The following is a 23,416-nucleotide window of genomic DNA, read 5'->3' as shown; positions in this document are numbered from 1 at the left end:
CATTAGAATATTTCACTGTCACTGACAGCATTTTCAACTAAGGAAGAGAGAGTTTTATAGATGTCTAAAATGGTGGCCAGTGAGCTGTTGAGTCAGTGTTGCCAATAGTATGAATTCAAAAAACACAGTTTAGTTTATCTTATATGCACTATATAATATATATATATGAATAAATATGTAAGCCTGCTAGTTGGGTTGGATGTTGAAGTGGAGTGGGTTATATGAAAGGTATTATCTTAGGTTTAGGTTTGGGGGTTGTCTAGACTTAGTAAACCATTGGTAAGATAATTCCCATCTTCTCAGTTATGACTGGTTACATTGAGGAGGCAGTGAATTGACTATTTTGGTTGTATAGCAGTCATTGAAACTAGGGTTGTTGTGGCTCTGGGCATGTTGTATAACTGGTTTGTCTTTGTATCCAGTAGATACATCTTGTCTATGGCCATTCATCCTGGTTCTGAGGCTATTGGTGGATAGGCCTACATACTGTGCCTCACATTTGTTACATTGTAGTTGGTAGATAATGTTCTTCGTTTCACAAGTGTTGAAGCCTCGGATGTTGTAGTTTTCTTTGGTTGTGGAACTGGAAAATGTTTGGCTGGGTTGATTTATTTCACATGTTTTACATCTCTTGTTATCACAGGGATATGAACCGTTAGGGCGTGCGTTGTTTAGGTTGTTGTTGGCCGGGTCAGGAACTTTTGGGTGGACTAGTATTTATCGGAGTTTGGGTGGTTGTCTAAAAACAATGTTTGGTGGATCTTTCAAAAAATTGATGGTGTGGTTGGAGGCCTTGAGGATTTTGAAGCCCTCTTTTAAAATGCCATTCAATGAATGTAGTCCTTGGTGGTAGTCTCTGACAAGAGCAACAAAATAGCAAAAACATTGCTTATTTATTTATTTTTAGACATCATCATCATCATATCATCTATATATTAATACGCAGCAGTTTTCTTTTCACAGTCATAACTCAATAACGGCTTAATGGATTTTAAAGTTTGAGGTGTCAAATCAAAGGTATGTTCACGTAGATGTGCAAATGCGTCTCAGAATATTAAGATAGGGCACCACTTAAGTACATTTAAGGGCTAAAGTTTGGAAGGTGGCGCTATCTGTTGACATTAGATCAAACTCATTTCCTTTTGTTTACAAATAACATATGGACGTATAGTTTGAAATAGATTTTAAGGTTAACCACAGACTGCAGGACTTAAAACTTCGGGAGCAAAGCTAGAATTTACATTTTGTTTCAATCTTAAGGTTCATAATAAAGAGTTTCCTAGCAATACTAGGCAACAAATTGTTTGTAATAGTTAAATCATAGACAAAAAGAATAAATATTTCATTCTTTTTGACTATAGTTAAATTGATTTTTACCTTAATCGTACTTTTCTGATTATCATGTAGTTACAGTTTGATGCGATGAATGTTTAAAAGTGATTATTCACAGGGCAGTTATCCGTTACATTACCATCATATAATTTACAATATGTATCAAAATTCCAATTCCTTTATAGTGTTTTCTGTTGTTTGGTTAACCTTCTTATTTCATTTCAATTTAAAATCAAATGCCGCCAGTACGACGAAGAACTGTGAGTAGCTGGAAGGAACCCTGACATGACCGCTTGCATCAACCAACCTCTCAATTGAACATTTAACGGGTATACATAGTGGTAGTACCGCCGTGGTGATACATCCAATCTCGAACAAATAAACGTTAAATGTTTACATTGTAGTGGCTTACATTTTAAGCAAGAAACGACTGCCCGAGACAGTTAAGTTTTTACTCTTTGTTGCCACAAATGAAAGGTTCGTTTACCTCATTTGTGCAACTCACCATACATACCTTCAGGATCTTATTGGAAACTCCCAATCTGAAAAAAGGACTGTGAGACTTATATCCAGAAATTATTTGGATAAAATTCGTCAATTCAATTCTGCCTTTACCATGGTCAGCTCCGAAGCTCATTAGGATGAGAAAATTCCACAGGGGATTGACAATTTCAAGATTCATGACACGTTTTACCACCGAGTAGGTCCTCTAATTCATCAAGAAGGTGATGATCCTGAATACGCATATATATATATAAGTAAGTACAACAATGTCCCGACTTTGAAATCAAATTTAAGACTAAATCCCGACATTTCAAGACCATTTTGAAATTCAATACTAATTCCCGACATTCCCGATTTTCCCGACTACTAAACACCCTAACCTCCACAGCCACTCAAATGTCCCGCCAAGAAGGTTTGAATAGGTTTAGTCAAGCCATTGTAAAACCCAGGAATAAAAAACTGGGACGGGTGGCGTTGTCCTGTAATCCAGCTACTAGGAGGTTGCGAATTGTGAATATTTATAGGCATACACTGTGGATGTGATACTCCCTGGTGTGGATTAACGTCCGCACGAGTGAGTACTACGACTATCCGCAGTACTGTCCTGATAATTAGACCAATTTGTATATACCAAGGCAGAAATGTGGTTTGGATTCCACTATAAACTGTAGGTCCCTTAGTTTCCATTAGCTGTATGGGCTATTAATTAACAGCTGTTTCTAAGGATATGTCGGCCTTAGTCACTAACAAGACTACAAGATCGCGCCACTCATCCTACACTCATCTCCTACTTGGCTTAAAATACCTACTTTGTATGGTCTCCATTTCATTGAAATGTATAAAAGTATAATGTGCTCGCGCTTGCGGTGTCTATATCCCAATTGCAATATTACTTTAATTAATAGTTCAAGTTGTGTCCAGTCATTTGATCAGTAATTTATTATTATATTCATTCAAGGATAATTGTATTTCCATAGTTTTAATGGTTTAGTTAGTGGATTAATAATCAAAGCTGGCACTTTAGGCCTGTGTTTCCCGGTGAGCTGTGTCCTCTGGTTAAATTCAAGGGTTCAGCCATTGTTTTCAACATGAATGATTATGTCGTGACAGCCAATCAATCGAACAAATCATCATCAATTTGTAGCTAACCGCTACAGTATGGAATAAAAAAACAACCTTTATAAAAGCAACACTTGATAGTTAAAATAGCCTTCTAACTAACAAATATTCTAGAATGTACCTATTAAATTTGGTCTTAACTGATAAAGATTGCTATTCTCAGGACACCAATATACCCTAAATAAACCTAGGGTGCATTTTAATCCAAGTAAATTAGAAAGCTTGTCAAATCTAGTTAAAAACTTACCTAAAATGGTCTTCTGCTGGATTCTTTACAGTGCAGCTGTTCAGTAGCCAAAGATCAGCTTTACCTTTATCATCTAAACAAAATTTAATCACATATTTTATCTGCATTAAAATGAGGCATATTTAAATACTTTTTAAATAATTATGCAGTAAATCATGTCTTTAACTATTACCAGTGCACCTGTTGCTCGAATTCGAGCAATTGCAAAGTATTACGGGCGATATTTCAAAACGAATAACAGTTATAATTTCCGATAACTTAAAAGAATCAACTCAAAGATAATGTAATCAATCACTCCACTCTAGTTATCAAAACTGAAAACGAATGCTCTTGTGTGTATCGTGTGTTTACTATTAACAGCTGTAATTAATACAATTTATTTGTCCGTTTAAGTAAACAAAATATTTCATCCATAGAAATACATTGGGATTTTGATGGCCTGTGGGGCAAAGCCCGAGGACTTTTATTACAGGAATTGGTGAAAGGGGGCATCTACACAAACAATACTTCATTCTGACACATCGTTTGTAAAAATCCGTCCATTATTAATGGAGGAGTAGTGTTTTGTAGATATCGCCTTCACGTATTATATATAAGGATTCCATGATATGTTGTGGTTTTATATATTTAACATAATACTGTGTTACAATTGATCACCTGATAATTGTTTTTTTAATACTACTAAGAGCTGATCTGACTACTCAAAAATATAGGTGTTTCATAGCTTTAATACTGAGATCATTTCTGGAAGTTAGGCTTGGGAAGCTGCTGCAGTGCAGGGCTACAGGGAACAGGTTATGACAGACATTATACCCAAATTGCACTTATACATATCAGTTATAATATAATTATACAATATTATAATTAATATAGTAATTATAATTAATATTATTGTAATATATATAATTATACATTTTAGCATTTCTCCATCAAGAGGGTAGGTAATTGTAGATAAGACTATTTGTAGATCGGTGAAATGATAACACTCAACATTTAGTTTATATTCATCTTTATGAGATTAGAAGGACACCACTTCTTGATATTACTTAGCCAAATCTGGAGTCTATGGCAATCTTCAATTGATGTAACAGGAGTAAATACCTTGATATCATCAGCAAATAAGAAGAATTTGGTGTTGATTTGATCAACAATATCATTTAGATTAAATGCCCTGCCGCAGCAAACCTGCAGACTAAGTGAATTTCCAATTACCTGGCTAGAATTCCACTAAATTATTCCCTTAAAATTGTCAGATTTAGTTCCTACAGTAGACTCCAGCTCTTATCCGGACACCTTTTAACCGGACATCAGTTTAACCCAGACTACATTTGGCGGAAATGACATCTCTTTAACCGGACATTTTTATCAGCACATCAGGTAACCGGAATAGATTGGCAGGAAGTGGGTGGTACCGAATGATTTTAGACCAGTGATCACGTGTCTAAATACAATGCTCTCCTAAATTTAAGTCAACTACTGTAGGTCTATACAGTGTGCATTTAAACGGTCCGTTTTAACGAGTCTTTGGGGACGTCGGATTAACTGGAAACCTCGTTATCCGTATAAGAGGGAGTCTACTGAATTTAAATATAATTCATTTTAATGAATCCTTAGGTTTGCTGCTACAGGGAAGGTATAGGCCTATAGATGTGTTTTTTTATTGAAATGTTGAGAGCTTATTATGAAATAAACAAAATTGCTAAATTTGATTAAAATATATCCTTAAACAACCAAACTGCAAAAGTTTATTTATTCTCCATTTAAAAATAACATGGGCATTTTTAATTGAATTTTTTTTTATTATGTCCGCAACCGTTAGGTATAGCCAGTGTTGGGGAAGCTACTTTTAAAATGTAGCTAGCTACAACTACTGCTACATTTCCAAAAAAGTAGCTTAGCTACAGTTCCGAAAAAGTAGCTAGCTACAACTACAGCTACAATGAAATGTAGCTACAGCTACAATTTTAGCTACTTTTCCAAAGACGTTACTTTTTATTCCACGCACATTAGGTAAATGTAAAATTAATTGCAACTACATTTTTATTCAACAAACATTCAAACAAAAAATGTCAGTATTGTATCATTGACTATAGGCCTATATACCTACAGGTATATATAGTCAATGATTGTGTCTAACATTACTTGGAAAACAAATTATTCCTAGATTGTATTTAATTTCTTGGCATTATATACCTAACATTAAAACAACAGAACCAAATAGTTGGGTTTCTCATCATATTTAGTACTTATTTTTAAATATTGCATTATTTTTAAGCATCTTATATGTAAATTTCATTAAGTTCAAAGGACATAGGCCCACAACCAAACTATATTTTAAAAACTCATTTTATTTCTTTAATATAGATTCATTTATAGATGTCTTGTATAAACAATTAAGACCAATAAAACTGTAAAACGATTATTTAAAAATACTTGTTGGTGTTACAGAGCCTAAGTTAGCCTACTGAAATTGGAGTTTATTGCCTTTCTTAACTTTTAATGTTAAAAACGACATTGTTATAACTTTTAACCATAGTGATAAGTTACTTGTTCAATGAATAACACTTTTCAATGTCAAGAAATCGTCCTTTATTGTCATTATGCATAGGGCAAATTGCAAATTGTGCTTCAACCTAGTTGGTACAGAAAACAGTATTCAGCAACTTATCCTGAAATCGGCTTTTAATTTAAACATGTGGAAATTTGTAAAGTAAAAATAACATATAGGCCTACTTGGCTATGTAACAAGTTGGCTATAAGTTAGTAGGATTGTTTTTGCAATGACTAAAGAGATATATTCCTAATAATTGAACTTGGAACTTGGTATTCGTCTTAAACCATAGCATAGCCTAGGAATAGTCCTATACAAGAGCTGTTAGCAGGAGCAAACTATGCTATTTTTTCAATGTAAGTTTCATGTTATATGGAGATTTTTTCGTTACAATTATCATTTAGTCTAGGCATATCTTAAATCACATCAGGTAATTTCTTCTTTGTTAATTTAGTAAACCTTTGAAAAATCTTCGTAATATAACCAAGGAAGGGCTTGTTATGATGAACCACAATCAACAGCTGAAGCAAAGGTTGATAGACCAGCTTTCTCATTATTTTAAGGTTTAGTGTTGGTTTCCATTGAAACCCAAGTTGAAACACTATCGATATAATAAAGAAACTAAATTGATTAATTTCCCTGTCAATCACTTGCAAGCATTCAATAGCTTCTCTTGTCACCGGTAACGTTTAAAAGTCGTCTGCATCTAGCGATTTTATTTAATCTGACAGTAATCATAGAGTAGTAAATTAAGGAAATGAGAGCCAAAAATGTGGATAACACTCATTTAATGGCCTCCATGTCCACACAACGTTGTATAGGGAATGAAACGGCTGCAACCAGCTGTATGAAGCCAAGAAAGTAGGCCTAATTTTTTTGAAAATCTCAGTTTGAAAGGTTTCACGTAAGGTTGAGGTTATGATAAAAATCACTATCTCAAACAATGTTAATGTAGCGAGAAAAGTAGCTAAAATTCCGCTACAACTACTTTAAAAATGTAGCTAGCTACAGCTAAAGCTACAAAATCTTAAAAGTAGCGTAGCTACAGCTAACGCTACAAAAAAAGTAGCGCGCTACTGTAGCGTCGCTACTAACAAATATACAAACGCTTCAATATACAAAATTATTTATTTTTAAGCTCTACAAAATTGTTTGGAAAGAGAATGTGAAATTTTATGTTTTTAGAGTAAAAAATGGGAAACTCCAATTTTTACCCCATAAAATCCCCTGTAAGCCCCCGTTCAAAAAGTCCGATCATGCTGGTTTGCGAACTCATTCGAGTAAATGCAGGTTTACACGTTTGTACTAAATTTCATCAAAATCGGATCACTTTTGTTTAATTATCGTGCCAACGGACATATATAGATATGAATTTGGACGGAGGGTGTTTTTAGCCTCTGTGGACCTCAAAACGAAAAAGTAAATCGGTCGCGAGTCTAGGTCTTGCCATGAGAATAGCTTATTCCCTATATAGGATAACTTGAGAATTAGCGAATTTCCCTATAGGGAAGTAGCTATTACCGTAGGTCTAATGGTAAGACCTAAGCCCGGGACCGATTTACTTTTTCATTTTGATGTCCCCAGAGGCCAAAAACACCATTCGTTCAAATTTTTATATATCTATATATTATAGAGATATATATATATATATATATATATGTCCATCCGCACGATAACTTGAGTAATTTTTGTCCGATTTTGATAAAATTTGGTTTGAAGGTGTAAGGCGGGATAAACTTGAACGAGTTCGCGAACCAGCATGATCGGACTATGGGAACGGGGGTTTATGGGGTAAAAATAGGTTTTTCCCATTTTTGACCCTAAAAACACAAAATTTAACAATTTATTTTTAAACCATTTTGTAGAGCTTAAAAAAACAAATAATTTAGTATATTGAAGCGTTATTATACGCCTTATTGTTACGGAGAAAATTTAAAAAAATTGTTATTTTAAAATTCCCATGTTATTCTTATGGAGAATAAGTCAACTGTTGTAGTTTGCTTGTTTATGAACATATTTTGATCAAATTTGGAAAATACATTCATATCTTACAAAACTACAGTATTAACATTTTACAACAAAAACACTTTTTTACCCTCCCTGTTGCAGCAAACCTAAGTACTTGTTAAACTAATTTTATTTAAATAGGGAATAAATGTGATATTTTTAAGGAGACATTTTTTTAGTAAAATCCAATCAGGCAAATGGAAATTCGCTAAGACTGCAGGTTTGCTGCGGCGGGGGTATTTTAAATTTACAATGTTTTTAATTTTCTCCGTAACCGTTATGTATATAACAACGCTTCAATATACAAAATTATTTCTATTTTTAAGCTCTATAAAATGGTTAACACATAAATTGCAAAATTTTATGTATTTAGGGTGAAAAATGGGATAACCCCCCATAAACCCCTGTTCTCATAGTCCGATCATGCTGGTTCGCGAACTTGTTTGAATAAATGTACGTTTACACATTTATACCAAATTTCATCAAAATTGGATCATTTTTGCTCGAGTTATCGTCCTAACGGACACATATATATATATATATATATATATATATATATATACGAATTATGAATATATGACAGTGTTTTTAGCCTCCGGGGACCTCAAAACGAAAAAGTAAATCGGTCCTGGGTCTTACCATGAGACTTACAGTAATAGCTTATTCCCTACATGGGAAATTCGCCAAAATATAACAAGATGTAAAGTGTACACGGTATTAGGCTACTTGATATTTGACAGGAAGATTCAAACACACATAACTTAGCTATTATACATCCTAGAACATAGAAAATAGAAGAAACTGAACATGTGAAGCAAGCTACACAACATTTTAAGGAGAGAAACTGAGAACAAGCCAGAAATTATAGAAATTCAAAAGACAAGTGTGGATTTTTGGAATCATATTGAGAAGGGAAAGCAGCCTTCCCTATAAAGTACTAATGGACGATGGGGCTGTCTGGATGTGTCATCTGGATGCGAGTATCCATATAGAATTCCATATAGTATTGCGGTACCGTATAGAAAGAAATGTTGGAGTATCATTACCTTATTATTACCATCTTCTTGGCCGTTGACCCATCGTATTGAATCAGTATCGAATTGTGGACCGTTGACCCACCCTGATCAGTATCGGTATTGAATGAATAAAGTAGGCTGTTCCTAGTTTTAACAGCTGTTGGTAAAATTTATAAGGAAAAGTATTTAAAAACTATCATTATTACTGTCATTTTCATGAGGCCTTCTATTGCATATTTTTTTCCAGTTTGGACTTAAGCTTACAGTATCCCTCTTATATCCCTCTTATCCGGACACCTTTTAACCGGACATCGGTTTAACCGGACACACTGCACTCGACGGAAATGACATCTCTTTAACCGGACAATTTGTATCAGCATATTGGTTTAACCGGACTAGATTGGCAGGAAGTGGGCGGTACTGAAACGACTGTTCTTGTGGGAAAGATTTGAAACCAGTGATCACATGTCCAAATACCTCCTAAATTTACCTCCATGTCCTAAATTTAAGTCGAATATCACCGACAACGGTCTGTTTTAACGAGTTTATGGGGACGTTGCCTTAACCGGAAAAACCGTTATCTGGACTGGCCTTGGTCCTGAGGAGTCCGGATAAGAAGGAGTCTACTGTAACTAATTAGTAATAATCTTTCATAAACTAACAACACACAGTTAATCTCTGTTTATTCTTTCATTCATTGATTCCAGGTTGGGAGTCCTAGCGTTCCGCAGTCTCGTTTAGTTTCCAAGCCTTGCGTTTCATGTGTCTTTACTGTTTATTGTTAGTGTTGTGTGTTATTGTTATTGTTTGGTTACTGTGTGTGTGCGTTTATTGTTTGTTGTTCCTTTTTCGGAGTTAATAATGTTTAAAAATATCATCTTAGGCTATAATTTCATATCAATACTTCTTTAAGTTACAAAACTATGTAACAAGTTGATAGGCCTATTAAATGTGTAATCATTAAACCAATTTTTTCATAAATGGATTTTCTTACAAACTTACTTAAATGAGTTAAATAAATCTGTTTAAACAGTTTTATTATTGCCAATTTTGTACTTATGAAGAGCAACGAATATTATTCTTAGTCTGGTGACACTTTGTTTGATATGATCTATTCAGCGACACAAGAGTCCATGAACGGGACAGAAGAAGAAAAAAGAAATAAGTAGAAGTAAAATTCTTCTTCTTTTGGGAATCCACTCAAAACTTAAACTGCTTTTTTGTTTCGATAACATACCATTCGATACTGACGGTAGGCCCTATCGATAATTTAGGTCTGATAATATCGGTACGGTATCGATACTTTTGATTCGATACTGTATCGATACCAAATATCGGTTGCAAGCCAGTATCCGAACGTCCCTACCTACACCCACGAATGAAATTAATGGCTAATAAAGTAGTTAAAGGTTAACTTACTAGTCAAAGTGTAGCCGTAAGATGCCAACTGTCCGGCCATGTATTCACTGTCAGAGCTGTTGTGAGTACATCCCCAGGTCTTCAAATAAACAGTCTGAGTTCCTGGAATGATACTGTGAGGAACGTTAAATTCGTCTTTTCCATTATGTTCATTTTTCACTGAAGATATAGACTTTAGCTTTTTAACTCTAACTGTAACATTTTTCTTGTTACGATATCGATCTTTCGGTGTTATTTCTTGAGATGAGATTAGATCTTCAATGTCATCTATAATCTCGCTACAGATTGCTGGCATCTAAAAACAAGATAAACTTTGCCATTGTCAGTCTAAAAGTAATCAATTAAATACTTAAAAGTTGTGTGAAATAAATAGTACCTAACTTAGGCATACACATCCAACAATCAGCTAAACTAATCTTATAGGCCTAAGGTTAGATTAAAATAAATATGCAACAGAAAAGCTTAAACAAAAATTGGAATTTTTATGTTAAGAGTAGTCTGATTTTAAAATCGTAATCCTTGTACCAAAACACCTGTTTTACAGTATCAATGCGTCACGGGACGGCTATATGGTGCGACTGCGAACAGAGTCACTAATCATCACTCTACCTACTCCGGACTTCAGCATGCCTTACAACGTCATCTGTTTGGCCTGCACAGTCGTAGCTCTGGCATTCGGACCTCTGCACAACATCACTACTAAGAAGTTAGTTTTTAGATATAGTAGGTACTTGTTCATGTTACCAGTGGTAGACAGATTGACCTAGGCTTATGTTTTTATTTTTTAAGATCAGGTAAATCCACTCTCTCTTAAGTGAGGACTTGCATCAAACTTCAGCCTAGATAAGTCAAATTGTTCTACCATTTTCAAATACGTTATTAACAAATGTTGACATTGATTTTTATTTCAGTTTAATTTTTGGTGATTTTGAGTGTTGATACAGGTCATGTTTGTAGTAGTGTAAAATGATTATAATATTTGTTAGAAGTTAAAATTCAAATCCCATTGCATCCATCCGATCCATTGTTTCATTTGTAATATTTAAGTAATTCTGTTGTTTTTTTTTTCAGATTACAACTGACCAAAGCTGGGGAGCCTAAGGGAGTGTTTGCTTTGTTGTCTAATAGGTCGACCAAGTTTTTAGTCGGCTTGGGGCTTGTGGCAGCAGCTGCAGTTTTTGGCCTAAGACATTTCAATATAATTGAGTTTTAGACCAATACTTAAGGTTTTTGTAAATCCCACTACATGTAAATTTGTATATGTTTGTATTATACATTCAGTGATGTACAGATGCCAACAAGGTCAAGGACCGCTGGTGTTTTTGTGTGTGTGTGTGTGTAGTTTCAGATCTCTAGTCTCCATGAACAAAATGATCATGGGTGAATGCAGTTATGAAAGACTTTGTAGTGAATTTTCATATTTATTAATGACTTTTGTAATAATTATTTGCTTGACTATTGCTTGAATAAACTCTTTATGTATAAAACAATTATAATTTTTCTATTTATTTTATCAGTAACTTTGTAAGAAATAAAGAAGACATTTTCAGAATTTCTTGGTGTTATTTCTTTGAACTGTACTACAGTCTACAACTTGGGTCATGTAAATAGTATGCTGATAGATATTTATACAACATTCCTTCAACTAGGCGTGTGCAGAGGGGTTATAGTGCTTGCTTGGTTATCCATGCAGAAAGCAGAAATTTCTTTTCCTACAGTCACCCGACAAGGTTGCCTTCCTTGCACTGATATTAGTACAGAAAGCTGATAATTGCTGCATTTACTTACTTTGTCGCACGGTTTATACTTTGGCACACACCAGGATTCAAACCAAACAACACAAAACAGTGTGGTTTTATTATGCACGTAATCCATGTACGCTTGGAAATAGGTTGGCAACCCTTAAACTTAAAGATACTACTACGATGATCAGCTGGTAAGACTATTTATACTACGATTTAACCTGCGATTTTATGTTTATTTTTTATTTTTGTTCAACACTTGGTTAGAACATACATAAAGTGTAGTTTTTGAAAGATTAATTACTGATAGGTATAAGTGGGCCTAACATGTTTAAAAATAACTAACCAGTGAAAGTGATTGTGAATATATGTGTAGACCAGAAGAAATATCAGAAACTGCAAAACATGTTTAATTAAACCTGTTACCTGATAAATCATAAAAGAAGTATGAACGAGCAAACAAACTTTTTCCTCTCCAGCGTAAGAAAGAAATGTACAAAATTGTCATGAAATATTTTATTGGCATATTTTTCAGAACAATCTACTTTTTTATTCTGTTTCCTAGTTATTAATACTGTTTATACGTGTACTCTTGAAAATAAGCAACACTTAAAGATACTACGACTACAATCATCTGGTGCAGTATTTCCCATTCCGTTCAACAATTGGGTTTAACCTAACCTAAACACTTGTTGAATAATGTTTGAAAGACTAATTATTTGTATGCTCTATAGTGACTGTAGGAAAAATACAATGTGTAACACGAGCGCAAATGACCTTTGCTGCACTCGAGATACATTCCAGTAAACATTTCTCTTGTGTGCAGCAAAGTGCCACTTTGCTCACTAGTTACACAAATAACTATTGTGATTTCAGACTTCAAGGTATCATTTATCCCTGAGCAATTATATACTTTCCATTTGTAGCAGGTAGGTGTTGCTAAGTATTTCATAATAATAGGTTTTACATTTTTTTTACATTTCAAAGATTGGTAAAAGAATCGGTCAGCACCTTAAAAAATCTTAAACACACCAGCCCTTGTACTTATTTCATTTGGTTATGTCGCAACTCGCAACTATACTTAGAGCAGAAACTCATTTTTTCAGAAATAGATTTAACAATAGAAATTGACTGGTTATTGAAAACAATATTATGTGATTATAGTTGATTTATTTCTTTATTATCTTAACTTTACATAGATAAATCCTTAAAACTATTATTAGCATTTGTATGTTACAGTCTTTTCAGTTAAGTAAATCCAGGTAATGTGTTGCATTATTTTACTAATGTTTTTTTTTTGTTTGAGTTAGGATAGCAAGCAAATAAAGGGGTTTTTTGTCCTAGGATAGTCTTTCACATTACTTCATACTAGACCCAGGGCTTGTGGCATTATAACTTATATAAAATCCATTAGTAATTTGGTGGGATTTGAACCTGGGACCAAAGTCCCACGCTCTGCCTCTAGACCAGCTCACAAGTTTCAATGGAAAGCCTATCCCTAATAGTTAAGACAAACATCTTGATCCTAGCCAGTTCCGGTGTATACCAGGACTTATCCAATCTTCTAACAAGCCTACCTCTAGTCTCATCCGTAATACACCTAGTTTGTAGCGGAAAATAAAGGGTCAACCGGGGCTAATATGAACAAAAAAAGTAAACTTTTGACATTAACTCAAAAATGGTAAATGACAGTAGAAAAGAAAAAATAGTAGTGTATACAGCTCTTTTAGCTGAATATATTTATTTACTAACAAAAACCATAAATGTAACCATTATTTAAAAAAAAATTAAAAACCACTGTTCACATTAGCCCCGCTAAAAGGGGCTAATGTGAACAGCCCATGGGGCTAATGTGAACACTCTTAATAACTCTGTTATTTACAACACTAGGCATATGTGGGGGCTGTTGTGAACAAGCCTAGGGTCTAGTCTACCAGTTGCAATAAGTCTCAATATTTTATCTTAAATAGTTTTTGAGATATGAAGGTATCTTTGGAGAGCCGCGGGTCGCCCTACGGTAACCCTTTTTTTTTAAACCATTTATAAATATTATACAGGGCTAATAATAAGATATAAACAAGAAAAAAATTATCTGTCAACATACCTGAGTATTTATTAAAAATTTCTTCAACATACAAATTGTTTAAAGCACTTAAAAAAACAATAGCCTAATTTAAGACAATGCAAATTGTTCGTTTAGGTAAATGACAGTTTATTGCACTTTTAGGCCTATTAGGTAAATATAAAAATGTAGGCTAGGCCTATTCAACACCTTAACTGTTGTCTTTGTAAAATTAAAACTGTTTTATCACTGTAAGGCCTTCAAAGAAGTTTATTGAGGAACTTACGCCTCAAAAACTTCGACAATTTTGTCGAAGACATACTTATGTCTATCACTGGTTCCACATACATTAGGGGCTGGAAGTTTCCCCAAAATGTCAGTGGTAGAAACAATAAATATATCATCTTCTTTTTTCAGGAATGATTTTTTTCCTCATCACAGGATTTAAATCCCATCACTTCGATCTCCCCGTCAGCCAGTGTTTTTAAAACTGTAGCGACATAGCGGAAGGTGGTACTGTTCACAATAGCCCCCATTCACTGTTCACATTAGCCCCCCAACTTTGAAAGCTTATAACTTTGGCTGTTATTAATATATTTTAACTTTGGGAAAAGAAAAATAATCCCCAATTCTTATTTAACAAAATTCAGGCTTAAGATTATTCCTATAACCAATGTAAAAATTGTTATAACAAAAGTTTTCACTTTGCGCGGAAAAGTTTTTTGGGCGGAAAAAAAGTGTTTTAACAAAGTATTTTTTTAAAGTAGGCCTACCTAGAAGTCAAATTTGAAGTTTTCTCATTATGGACACAAAAAATACAATAAATTTCCTTTCTAATTATATTTTTTTCATGATTAAAAATCCCAGATAAATGACTTTTTAAGTAATTGTTCATATTAGCCCCAATATTTTGGTGTGTTCATATTAGCCCCGGTTGACCCAAAATTAAAGGCTTCATGTAGTAATGAAAAGAAGCCATCAAAAGCCTCCTCAGGTTCTCTACCCTTATCGCTTAGTAAATTACTGGTATTGAATTAGGCTAGTAGGCTAGGCCTAAATTAATAAAAGGAGGCCTCGCCCCCAAAAAATCATTTAAAAACGTTGTAGCTTAGTTTTAAAGTGAAAGAATAACTTGGGCTAGCTAAAATCTAAACAGAAATAGGCCTAACTTAACGAGCAGATTACAAACAGGCATTTAAGTACCTAGATGCAACATTCTTAAAATAAGTTATTGATCAGAAGTTTTCGAATTATTAGCCATAGGCCTAACAAATTATAGCCTGTTTGAGTGTTAAACAGGCTACCTTCAAATTACAGGTAGCCTAAGTTAGTCCTCAATAGCCTACATGTAATCAAGTAATCAAGTCAAGTAATCAAGTACTTTATTGGTCATTAAATAATCAATGATTACAATAGACCTCGTCAGAGACACACATATAAAACAATGGGTTAGGGACAAACATGGGCTAGGGATTGCAGGCTAAGACACCTAAGTACAAGTTAATTCACCCTAGCGTTAAAAACATAAAAAAACTAAAGTTCTCCGAATGGTTTAGGCCTATTGGAATAGCACGACCGAGGTAGATCTTTCTTGACTAATAGCTTTGACTAAATGCAATAGTCAATGCTAATAGCAACTAGACAATCTTTGAAATGCCTACAATATAAGTTAAGCCTTATTTACACAGCAACAATACAACTGAAGGTAACAACAGATTAGATTAAGTTACATACCGTAATGTAAGTAAAAATGTATTGCGTGGATGATCTTTCGTTTAATTTAGTTTATAAATACATATTTGTGTATTGACACTATTTCATACACAGACACACAAAACTATAGAACATCAAATAACTCAATCTCAAACAGAAACAATCCCAACCCAACTCCAACACCAACCAAACAAACATAACCAAGAATACGACGGAACGAAAATAATTTCATACTTCTTCTTCCTTCTTAATTTTTTCTTTATCAGCAGCAAGCTTGACTGATAGCATAGCTATGTAGCTTAATTTTATGAAATATTTTATTGGTGTTGGTCCGTTGGTCTCATTGTTCCGATTCATATTTTATTTAAATGCAATAGCTCCGAATAATTTGTATGTACAACAGTTCTGAAAAAAGAGGCAAATTAGGCAATAAAGATGATTCTGAAATGATAATGATAACTTCAACTTCAGAACTTCTTACGTAAATTAGGTAAACAAAACAAAAACCAAACACCGGCTTCAGTCAGATCAATCAGAAAGAAAATGGCGAATGGCGGCATCTTCTCTTCTCTCCTTCTCCACTCCAGTCCTCTCTCTACACCCAGCAGTCCCAGTCCCAGAACTCACCTTACTTAGTTTTTAATAATGCATTAGTATATCTTTCTAATATATACAATTCTCGTGTCACAGTGTTTGTCTGCAAACTCCTCCGGAACGACTTCACCGATCGTTATGAAATTTGGTGTGTAAATTCTGTAGGTATGCAATCGGACGTAAACTATTTCCTGTTTCGAAATTCTTAAAAGGGCTCCGCCCCAGTGGCTCTGGAGTTTCCCATGTTAACCTTATGAGAAATGGAATTAATGAATCTTAACAGCTGTTTCAATTAAACAAGTTGGTTCTGTTCTATGATGTCCAATAGCATTAAAGTTACAAGGATTACCAACAGAGTGCAGCACTATTATTTCTTTTACATTTATGACAACAGCTAATTTGCAACCAAAAGGTGAGTGAGCGTAGCGAACGAACTTCAACCTGGAGGCGAGTGAGCGTAGCGAACGAGCTAACCTGAAGGCAAGTGAGCGCAGCGAACGAGCTCCAACCTAAAGGTGAGTGAGCGCAGCGAACGAGCTCCAACCCAAAGGTGAGTGAGCGTAGCGAACGAACTTCAACCAGGACGTGATTGAGCGATGCGAACGAGATCATCTTGAAAATTAAACGTAACGGTACTTTCTTTCCATCGGTCTGTCTTAGGGGAAACCTATAACTTAGGCGATACGAAGTTCGCCGGGTCAGCTAGTATTTATATATTATATGTGTGTCCGTTAGCGCGATAACTCGAGCAAAAATGATCCGATTTTGATGAAATTTGGTACAAACGTGTAAACCTACGTTTATTCTAACGAGTTCGCGAACCAGCATAATCGGACCATGGGAACGGGGGTTTATGGGGGGTTTTATGGGGTAAAAATGGGTTTTTCCCATTTTTTACCCTAAAAACAAAAAAATTTTGCAATTTCTTTTTAAACCGTTTTGTAGAGCTTAAAAAAGAAATAATTTAGTATATTGAAGCGCTGTTGTATGCCTTACGGTCACGGAGAAAATTCAAAAATAGTGTAATTTAAAATTCCCATGTTATTCTTATGGAGAAAATGAAAACTGTTGTAGTTTACTTGTTTATGGATATATGTTGATAAAATTTGGCAAATTTATTTATTTCATCCTATACTATTGACAAAAAACACTTTTTACCTTCCCCGTAGCAGCAATCCTAAGCTCTCGTTAAATCTAATGTTATTTAAATTGGGAATAAATATGACTTATTCATGGAAATATTTTAGTAATAATGTAATCAGACAAGTGGAAATTTGCTTAGTCTGCAGGTTTGCTGCGGCGGGGGTATTATAGCTATGTATTTGTTCTCTGCTGGTGGATCCGTGACAATCTCAGAGACTTGAGATAGAATATCAGCATCAATAGAACTTACCACCGTGTCAAACTTGGCTTGATCTGAGACAATTCGTGATCTTCGATATTGGAGCTTCAATTTGAACGAACCAAATTTTTGGGTCAGGTTTCCAGAAGTGAGGAACTTTTATAGACAAGTTGGCTATTTCTTGGGTAACCAAATCTTCATTAATGTTCATGTTGTCTTATAAGGGGTCCGGGTCACCAATAAAGTAATTAAAATCAATAGTTGTATTGAATTCAAGTTTTTTTTATTAAGGTCAATGTAAAACTGAACTGTTTACAAAAGCAAACATTAACAATAATTAAATCAACATATATGTAAAATATGTAGTTAGAAATAACTGACATTTAATATGATGGTAAAGACCAGAAGGAAAAGTAGACACTACACCACAATGCAAGACAGTTTCACTCTTTGTATCCTGAAGCTAGTAATTCCATACTGACTAAAGAATATATGGACGACCTGCTGGATTCGACCGACACAGAAGAGGAAGCTAAACGACGTGTTCAAGAAATAATTGAGATACATAGAGCTGGAGGATTCCAAATTTGTAACTGGATGTTTAAATCAAAACAAGTACTTTCGAAAATTCCTGAAAACCTGAAAGCCAGTCAAGCCAAACATTTGATGCCCGATACTCGACTTCCAACAGAACGAGTACTTGGATTAAGGTGCAACGCTGAATCCGACTGCTTTGTGTTCCATGGCAATGTCGAAAAACTTTAATTTCTCGAATCTGAGTATCCGACGAAACGAGAGATTCTTAAAGCAGCTATGTCAATTTTAGATCCTCTAGGTCTGATTGCCCCTATTACAGTAAAAGGGAGACTACTGGTTCAGGATATATGGAGAACAAAACTAGGTTGGGATGATGTTGTGACACCTGAACTTAGTCTAAAGTGGAAAGCTTGGATGGATGAAGTCAAAAGTCTTCGAACACTGAAAATACAAAGGTGCTACTTCAACACACGAGTCAGTGACTCAGTTGAACTTCACATATTTGTTGACGCAAGCGAAGAAGCTTTTGCTGCAACTGCATATCTGCGTCAGGAGAACAAAGACACTTACGAAACGACATTAATCATGTCACGTGCCAAGGTGGCACCCATCAAGAACCTGACTATACGTAGACTGGAACTCCAAGCTGCTGTTTTAGGATGTAGAGTAGCTTCTGCTGTCGAAAAAGATTTGGGCGTTTCAATAAAAACAAACGTATTGGTCTGATTCTCAAACAGTCCTACACTGGATTAAGTCAGATCCAAAAAACTATAAACAGTTTGTCTCTAATAGAATTGGAGAAATCCAAGAACTTTCTCCAGCAGAAGACTGGAAATGGGAAATGGGAAAATTGAACCCTGCCGACTATGCGACTAGAAGCATGAAAAGGTTCAATTCTGACATTCAAAACACATGGCTCCATGGTCCCCAATTTCTATCTTTAAACTGTGAACACTGGCCCGCACAACCACCGAACCTACAAGTAAAAGAATACCATGAAACGAAACGCCAGTTTACCGGCTTACATGCAGATGTCGAAGCAAAAATAATTGACATTTCAAAGTTCTCATCATGGGAGAAACCGACTAGAATTGTTGCTTGGGTTTTGAGATATGTCAATAACTTAAAATTGAGGTGCAAATCAAACGACAAAACTCAAATTCAATTTGGGCCAATAGACTACAACAGCATCGTTGAACTGGAATCTAAAGAACTGAATGTTGCCGAAGAAATTCTTTTGAAATGTGCACAAGATGAAACCTTTGGTGAAGAAAGGAAACTTGTGATGAGAAAGAAGCCTATTCCGAAGTCAAGCCGCATTTATTCATTCTCTCCATATTTGGATTCTAACAACATTTTAAGAATGTCATCAAGAACCTCAAACTCACCCGAACTGACGGAAGATCAGAAAAATCTTATAATATTAGATGGCTGACACTATACTTCAAGATTGATAGGACAAATGTATCATAATGAATGTTTCCATCAAGGTCTCGAGACAGTTGGGTGCAAGATAAGAGAAAGATTCTGGATAACAAATCTAAGACCACTTCTAAAGAAGATTAGGAAAGAATGCATGAGGTGCAGATTAAATTGTGTGAAGCCTGTTCCCCCCCAAATGGCGCCTCTACCAGAATTCAGAGTAACAAGAACTAGCCACCCGTTCTTCAGATTTGTGTTTCTACACTGGAGTAGATTACTTCGGACCAATAGAAGTTACTGTAGGGAGGAGACACGAGAAAAGTTGGGGAGTTTTGTTCACATGTTTGACAACTGGAGCTGTCCACTTGGAAGTTCCACATTCTTTGAACACAGAAAGTTTTATCATGGCAATCCAACGTTTCATCAGCCGAAGACCTTGTCCATCGGAGATGTTCTCGGACAATGGGACAAACTTTGTTGGTAGTGACAAAGAGCACAGGAATGCTACTAAGTGTTTAAGCAATGTCCACATTCAGAGGGTCATATGGAACCCCTTTAAGACACATCCAGACAAGGTATCAAATGGAACTTTATTCCTCCTCGAGCCCCACATATGGGCGGATGCTGGGAGAGACTCATCAGATCAGTTAAAACCGCATTAAAATTTGTCATGCGTTTCCAGTATCCTAAGGATGAAGAACTTCAAACCTTTCTTGTTCGAATAGAATATATCATCAATTCAAGACCACTGACTAATGTACCAACTGACCCACTCGATCCAGACCCGCTCACTCCAAACCATTTTCTTAGACAAGAAAAAACAAAATAGATATCAATGAAGACGCAACTAACTCGAGTTAAGACCCTACTGGACAACTTTTGGAAAAGGTGGATTCATGAGTATTTACCCTGCTTGACAAGGAGGTGCAAATGGCATAAAAGAACTGTTCCACCTGAAGTTGACGACTTGGCAATAATCGTAGACGAAGACAATGCACGTAACACCTGGCCCCTTGGAAGAATATCTGCCCTATACCCCGGTCGAGATGGACAAGTAAGAGTTGTTGACATCACAACAGCAAAAGGTACTTTTCGGCTTCCGATGACAAAAATTGCCATTCTACCTGAGGAGGGGAAAGATGTTAATGACTAATTTCTAATTTCATATATAAGTATGACCATTGATTAATCTTTATATTTCTGCTGTATGATTTATTTGTGAAGATTAATTATCATATGTTTTAATATTGTTAAAATGAGTAAATAAACAGTTATTGAAATGTTGTACTGAAATTAGACCAAACTTGTGTAGATTGTTTGACTGAATTATTAAAATAGTTTAAGTAAGGCTGCTCAGTGCTCACATCCACCTTATAGCTGAGATGGTAAGTTTTATTTTCTCACTAAGCAATAGGATGATTGAAAAGTTATCTAAAAAGAGTATAGCCATTGACTATATACCGTTATGGTAGTCAATGGAATGACAAAGAATTATGCAAGTATCAATCTCAAAATATCCTTGTCACAGCAAACCTGCAGACTAAGCAAATTGCCATCTTCATTGAATTTTTACTAAAATATTTCCTTAAAAATTACCTTAGGATTGCTGCTACGGAGAAGGTAATAAAGTTTGTTTTTAGTTTGTCAATAGCTTATCATATAAGGAAAGAATTTGCCAAGTTTGATCAAAATTTACCTATCCATAAACAAGCAAACTACATCAGTTTACTTATTTTTCATAAGAATAACATAAAATTTGAAATTTACAATTTTTTTGAATTTTTCTGTTACCAAATAACCGTACTTCAACACTTCAAGAATACAGTACTATTATTTGGTTTGTTTAGCTTTACAAAATGATTTGGAGAGAAACTTTGAAATCCTATATTTTGAGGGCCAAAAAGGAGATAAACCAATATCCACCCCTCTAACGCCATTTTAGGCGATTTGTTCATTTATCAAACATGATTAAAAGTACCATTTTTACCATTTTAATGTCCATGTTTCTTGTATTTATACGTGTGTGTAACGACGACCCTATATTATGAAACTTTTTTGCTTGGGTCGGGTGCATGGTTCAGTCTTTATATATAGAATCTTATAGTAGGCTATAATTTAATTTATAATCTTAGATCAATCATTATCAGATATTCCAATCATTTTACCCAGTTAAAAGTTCAATCTCTTTTGGTTATTATAATCCTAAAAATAAGGTTCATTCATTAGCTTATAACATCATGATATCTATATATATATCTATATTCTATATTTACTTATTTAATACGCAAGCAGGTTTTTTGTGACAATTACTTCTCCGAAACTACTGAACCGATTGACATGTTTTTGGTGTCATTGGAAAGAGCGTAACGTGAAGTTGTGCAAGAAACTTTCTTTTTAGGGAAATAATTAGAGAGTGAGGCCCTGGGGCCCTTTAAAGTTTTGTATTTCTCCATAAGATTAACATGGGAAACAAACATGGTTATGATACTCCAGCTGTTGTCAGAAATTAAAAGTGAGAAGAAGAACATATGTTAATTGTAAAATTGTGACAGAGAGGTTATGCAGAAAATCCTCCAGAAAATCCAGAGAATCGAGGTAGTTAATGGTTATTTTGTGCTATTAAAATAAAGACTGAAATTTGTAAACGTACTGGTGACAATGGGTGATACCATGCAGACTACATTATCATTGACAAAGACCAACATGGACAACCTATTGCGGCTATAAGTGGGAAACATTTGTACAATACACTTAAAGCCAGATCAGCTTTTGAAAAATGATAAAATATTTACAAGAAGTGTTGATTATAGTTTGATAAAAGTTTTAAATTGTTTATATGATTTTACATTATTTTTCTTACTATTATGGCACAATAGTCTAATAATACACAATTGCAGACAGGAGACAAGGCAATGACCTATGCTGTGTGACACTGCTGATGATAATTTAGATAAACCATTTCACTGCTTAGAGTTAAGTTCCATTTCACAATATTCTGTTTTTTATGATCACGGTGCTGGGGGGGATAGTTTATGTATTTTTCAAACCAATATTAGAAGTTTCAATAAAAACTCAGATGATTTGCTAGTTTATTTAAATGATTTATTTCTTCTCTAGATGTCATAGTGTTGGGTCGCCGGAAGACTGCCCCCCGGAAAACTACCCCCCCCCCCCCAACCAGGTTCCTACGTCATATTGACGTCACAGACCGGGGGGGGCAGTTTTCTAGTCATGGACACTCAAATTTAGTTGACAAATACTTCTAATCTAACCTAACCTAACCAACCAAACTTGTTGTAACATTTCAAAATTCTGTTTTATATTCACCACATGACTTTTCTATTATCCAATAGAATTACTCGAATTAAAATTACAATTACATAGCATGATTTGTCTAGGGGGGGGGGTAGTATTCCAGTCGCGGACACGGCTTCCATATTGGTTAGTTGGCAGGTGTCACGTTTCACCTGGGGGGGTCATAATCATATTATACTGTAGCATCAAAAATATTTAAGTATTAATTGTGACCATTGCACCTGTCGGCTACTCTTTCACCACTTGAAAACACTCTTAATCGACAAGCACAGTTTGCTCAGAGGTAAGGCGTGATGCTAACATGTCAAAGGTACCGGGTTCGAGACCCGTTCCGGCCAAAAAATTTTATTTCGTTTTATTTTCAAAATACGTTTTTATTAACTATTTAATCAATTTACTCAACTCATAATTATGCTTTGCATACAAAATCTTTATTATTTTGTGTTTTTTATGTTTATGCCCAATGGGATGGTTGGCCCTTCCGCAAAAATTGG

At 34.9% G+C, this 23,416-nt stretch overlaps 2 protein-coding genes across 3 annotated transcripts in view; one reads left to right on the top strand and one right to left on the bottom strand.

Annotated features, from left to right (window-relative positions):
• Window positions 1-15,888, bottom strand: part of LOC129005977 (threonylcarbamoyladenosine tRNA methylthiotransferase-like) — a 53,831-nt gene extending 37,943 nt beyond the window's left edge. For both annotated transcript variants that reach the window (XM_054435057.1, XM_054435058.1), the window contains exons 1-3: window positions 15,734-15,888; window positions 10,196-10,490; window positions 3,203-3,275 (exon numbers count right to left, since the gene is read on the bottom strand). In XM_054435057.1, the coding sequence (XP_054291032.1) occupies window positions 3,203-3,275; window positions 10,196-10,490 (368 nt within the window). In that variant the 5' untranslated portion in view covers window positions 15,734-15,888. The remainder of the gene's footprint in view (window positions 1-3,202; window positions 3,276-10,195; window positions 10,491-15,733) is intronic.
• LOC129005978 (GPI transamidase component PIG-T-like) lies at window positions 10,735-11,726 on the top strand. The gene is made up of 2 exons (XM_054435059.1): window positions 10,735-10,901; window positions 11,267-11,726. The coding sequence occupies exons 1-2, from the start codon at window positions 10,765-10,767 to the stop codon at window positions 11,406-11,408; spliced, it is 279 nt and encodes a 92-aa protein (XP_054291034.1). The 5' UTR covers window positions 10,735-10,764; the 3' UTR covers window positions 11,409-11,726.
• Window positions 15,889-23,416: the final 7,528 nt, after the last annotated feature.

Source organism: Macrosteles quadrilineatus, unplaced genomic scaffold (assembly GCF_028750875.1).
Source record: "Macrosteles quadrilineatus isolate MER2022 unplaced genomic scaffold, UCM_ALF_1.0 Scaffold_48__1_contigs__length_938360, whole genome shotgun sequence".
NCBI classification, from domain to species: domain Eukaryota; kingdom Metazoa; phylum Arthropoda; class Insecta; order Hemiptera; family Cicadellidae; genus Macrosteles; species Macrosteles quadrilineatus.
This window is presented reverse-complemented; position numbering and strand designations above follow the sequence as displayed.

What these genes read in the sequence shown, in the direction of transcription:
- LOC129005978 (XM_054435059.1), top strand. Translation starts at nt 10,765, where the DNA reads ATGGTGCGACTGCGAACAGAGTCACTAATCATCACTCTACCTACTCCG. An exon ending in CACAACATCACTACTAAGAA is followed by an intron (nt 10,902 to 11,266) that starts GTTAGTTTTTAG and finishes TTTTTTTTTCAG; the next exon opens with ATTACAACTGACCAAAGCTG.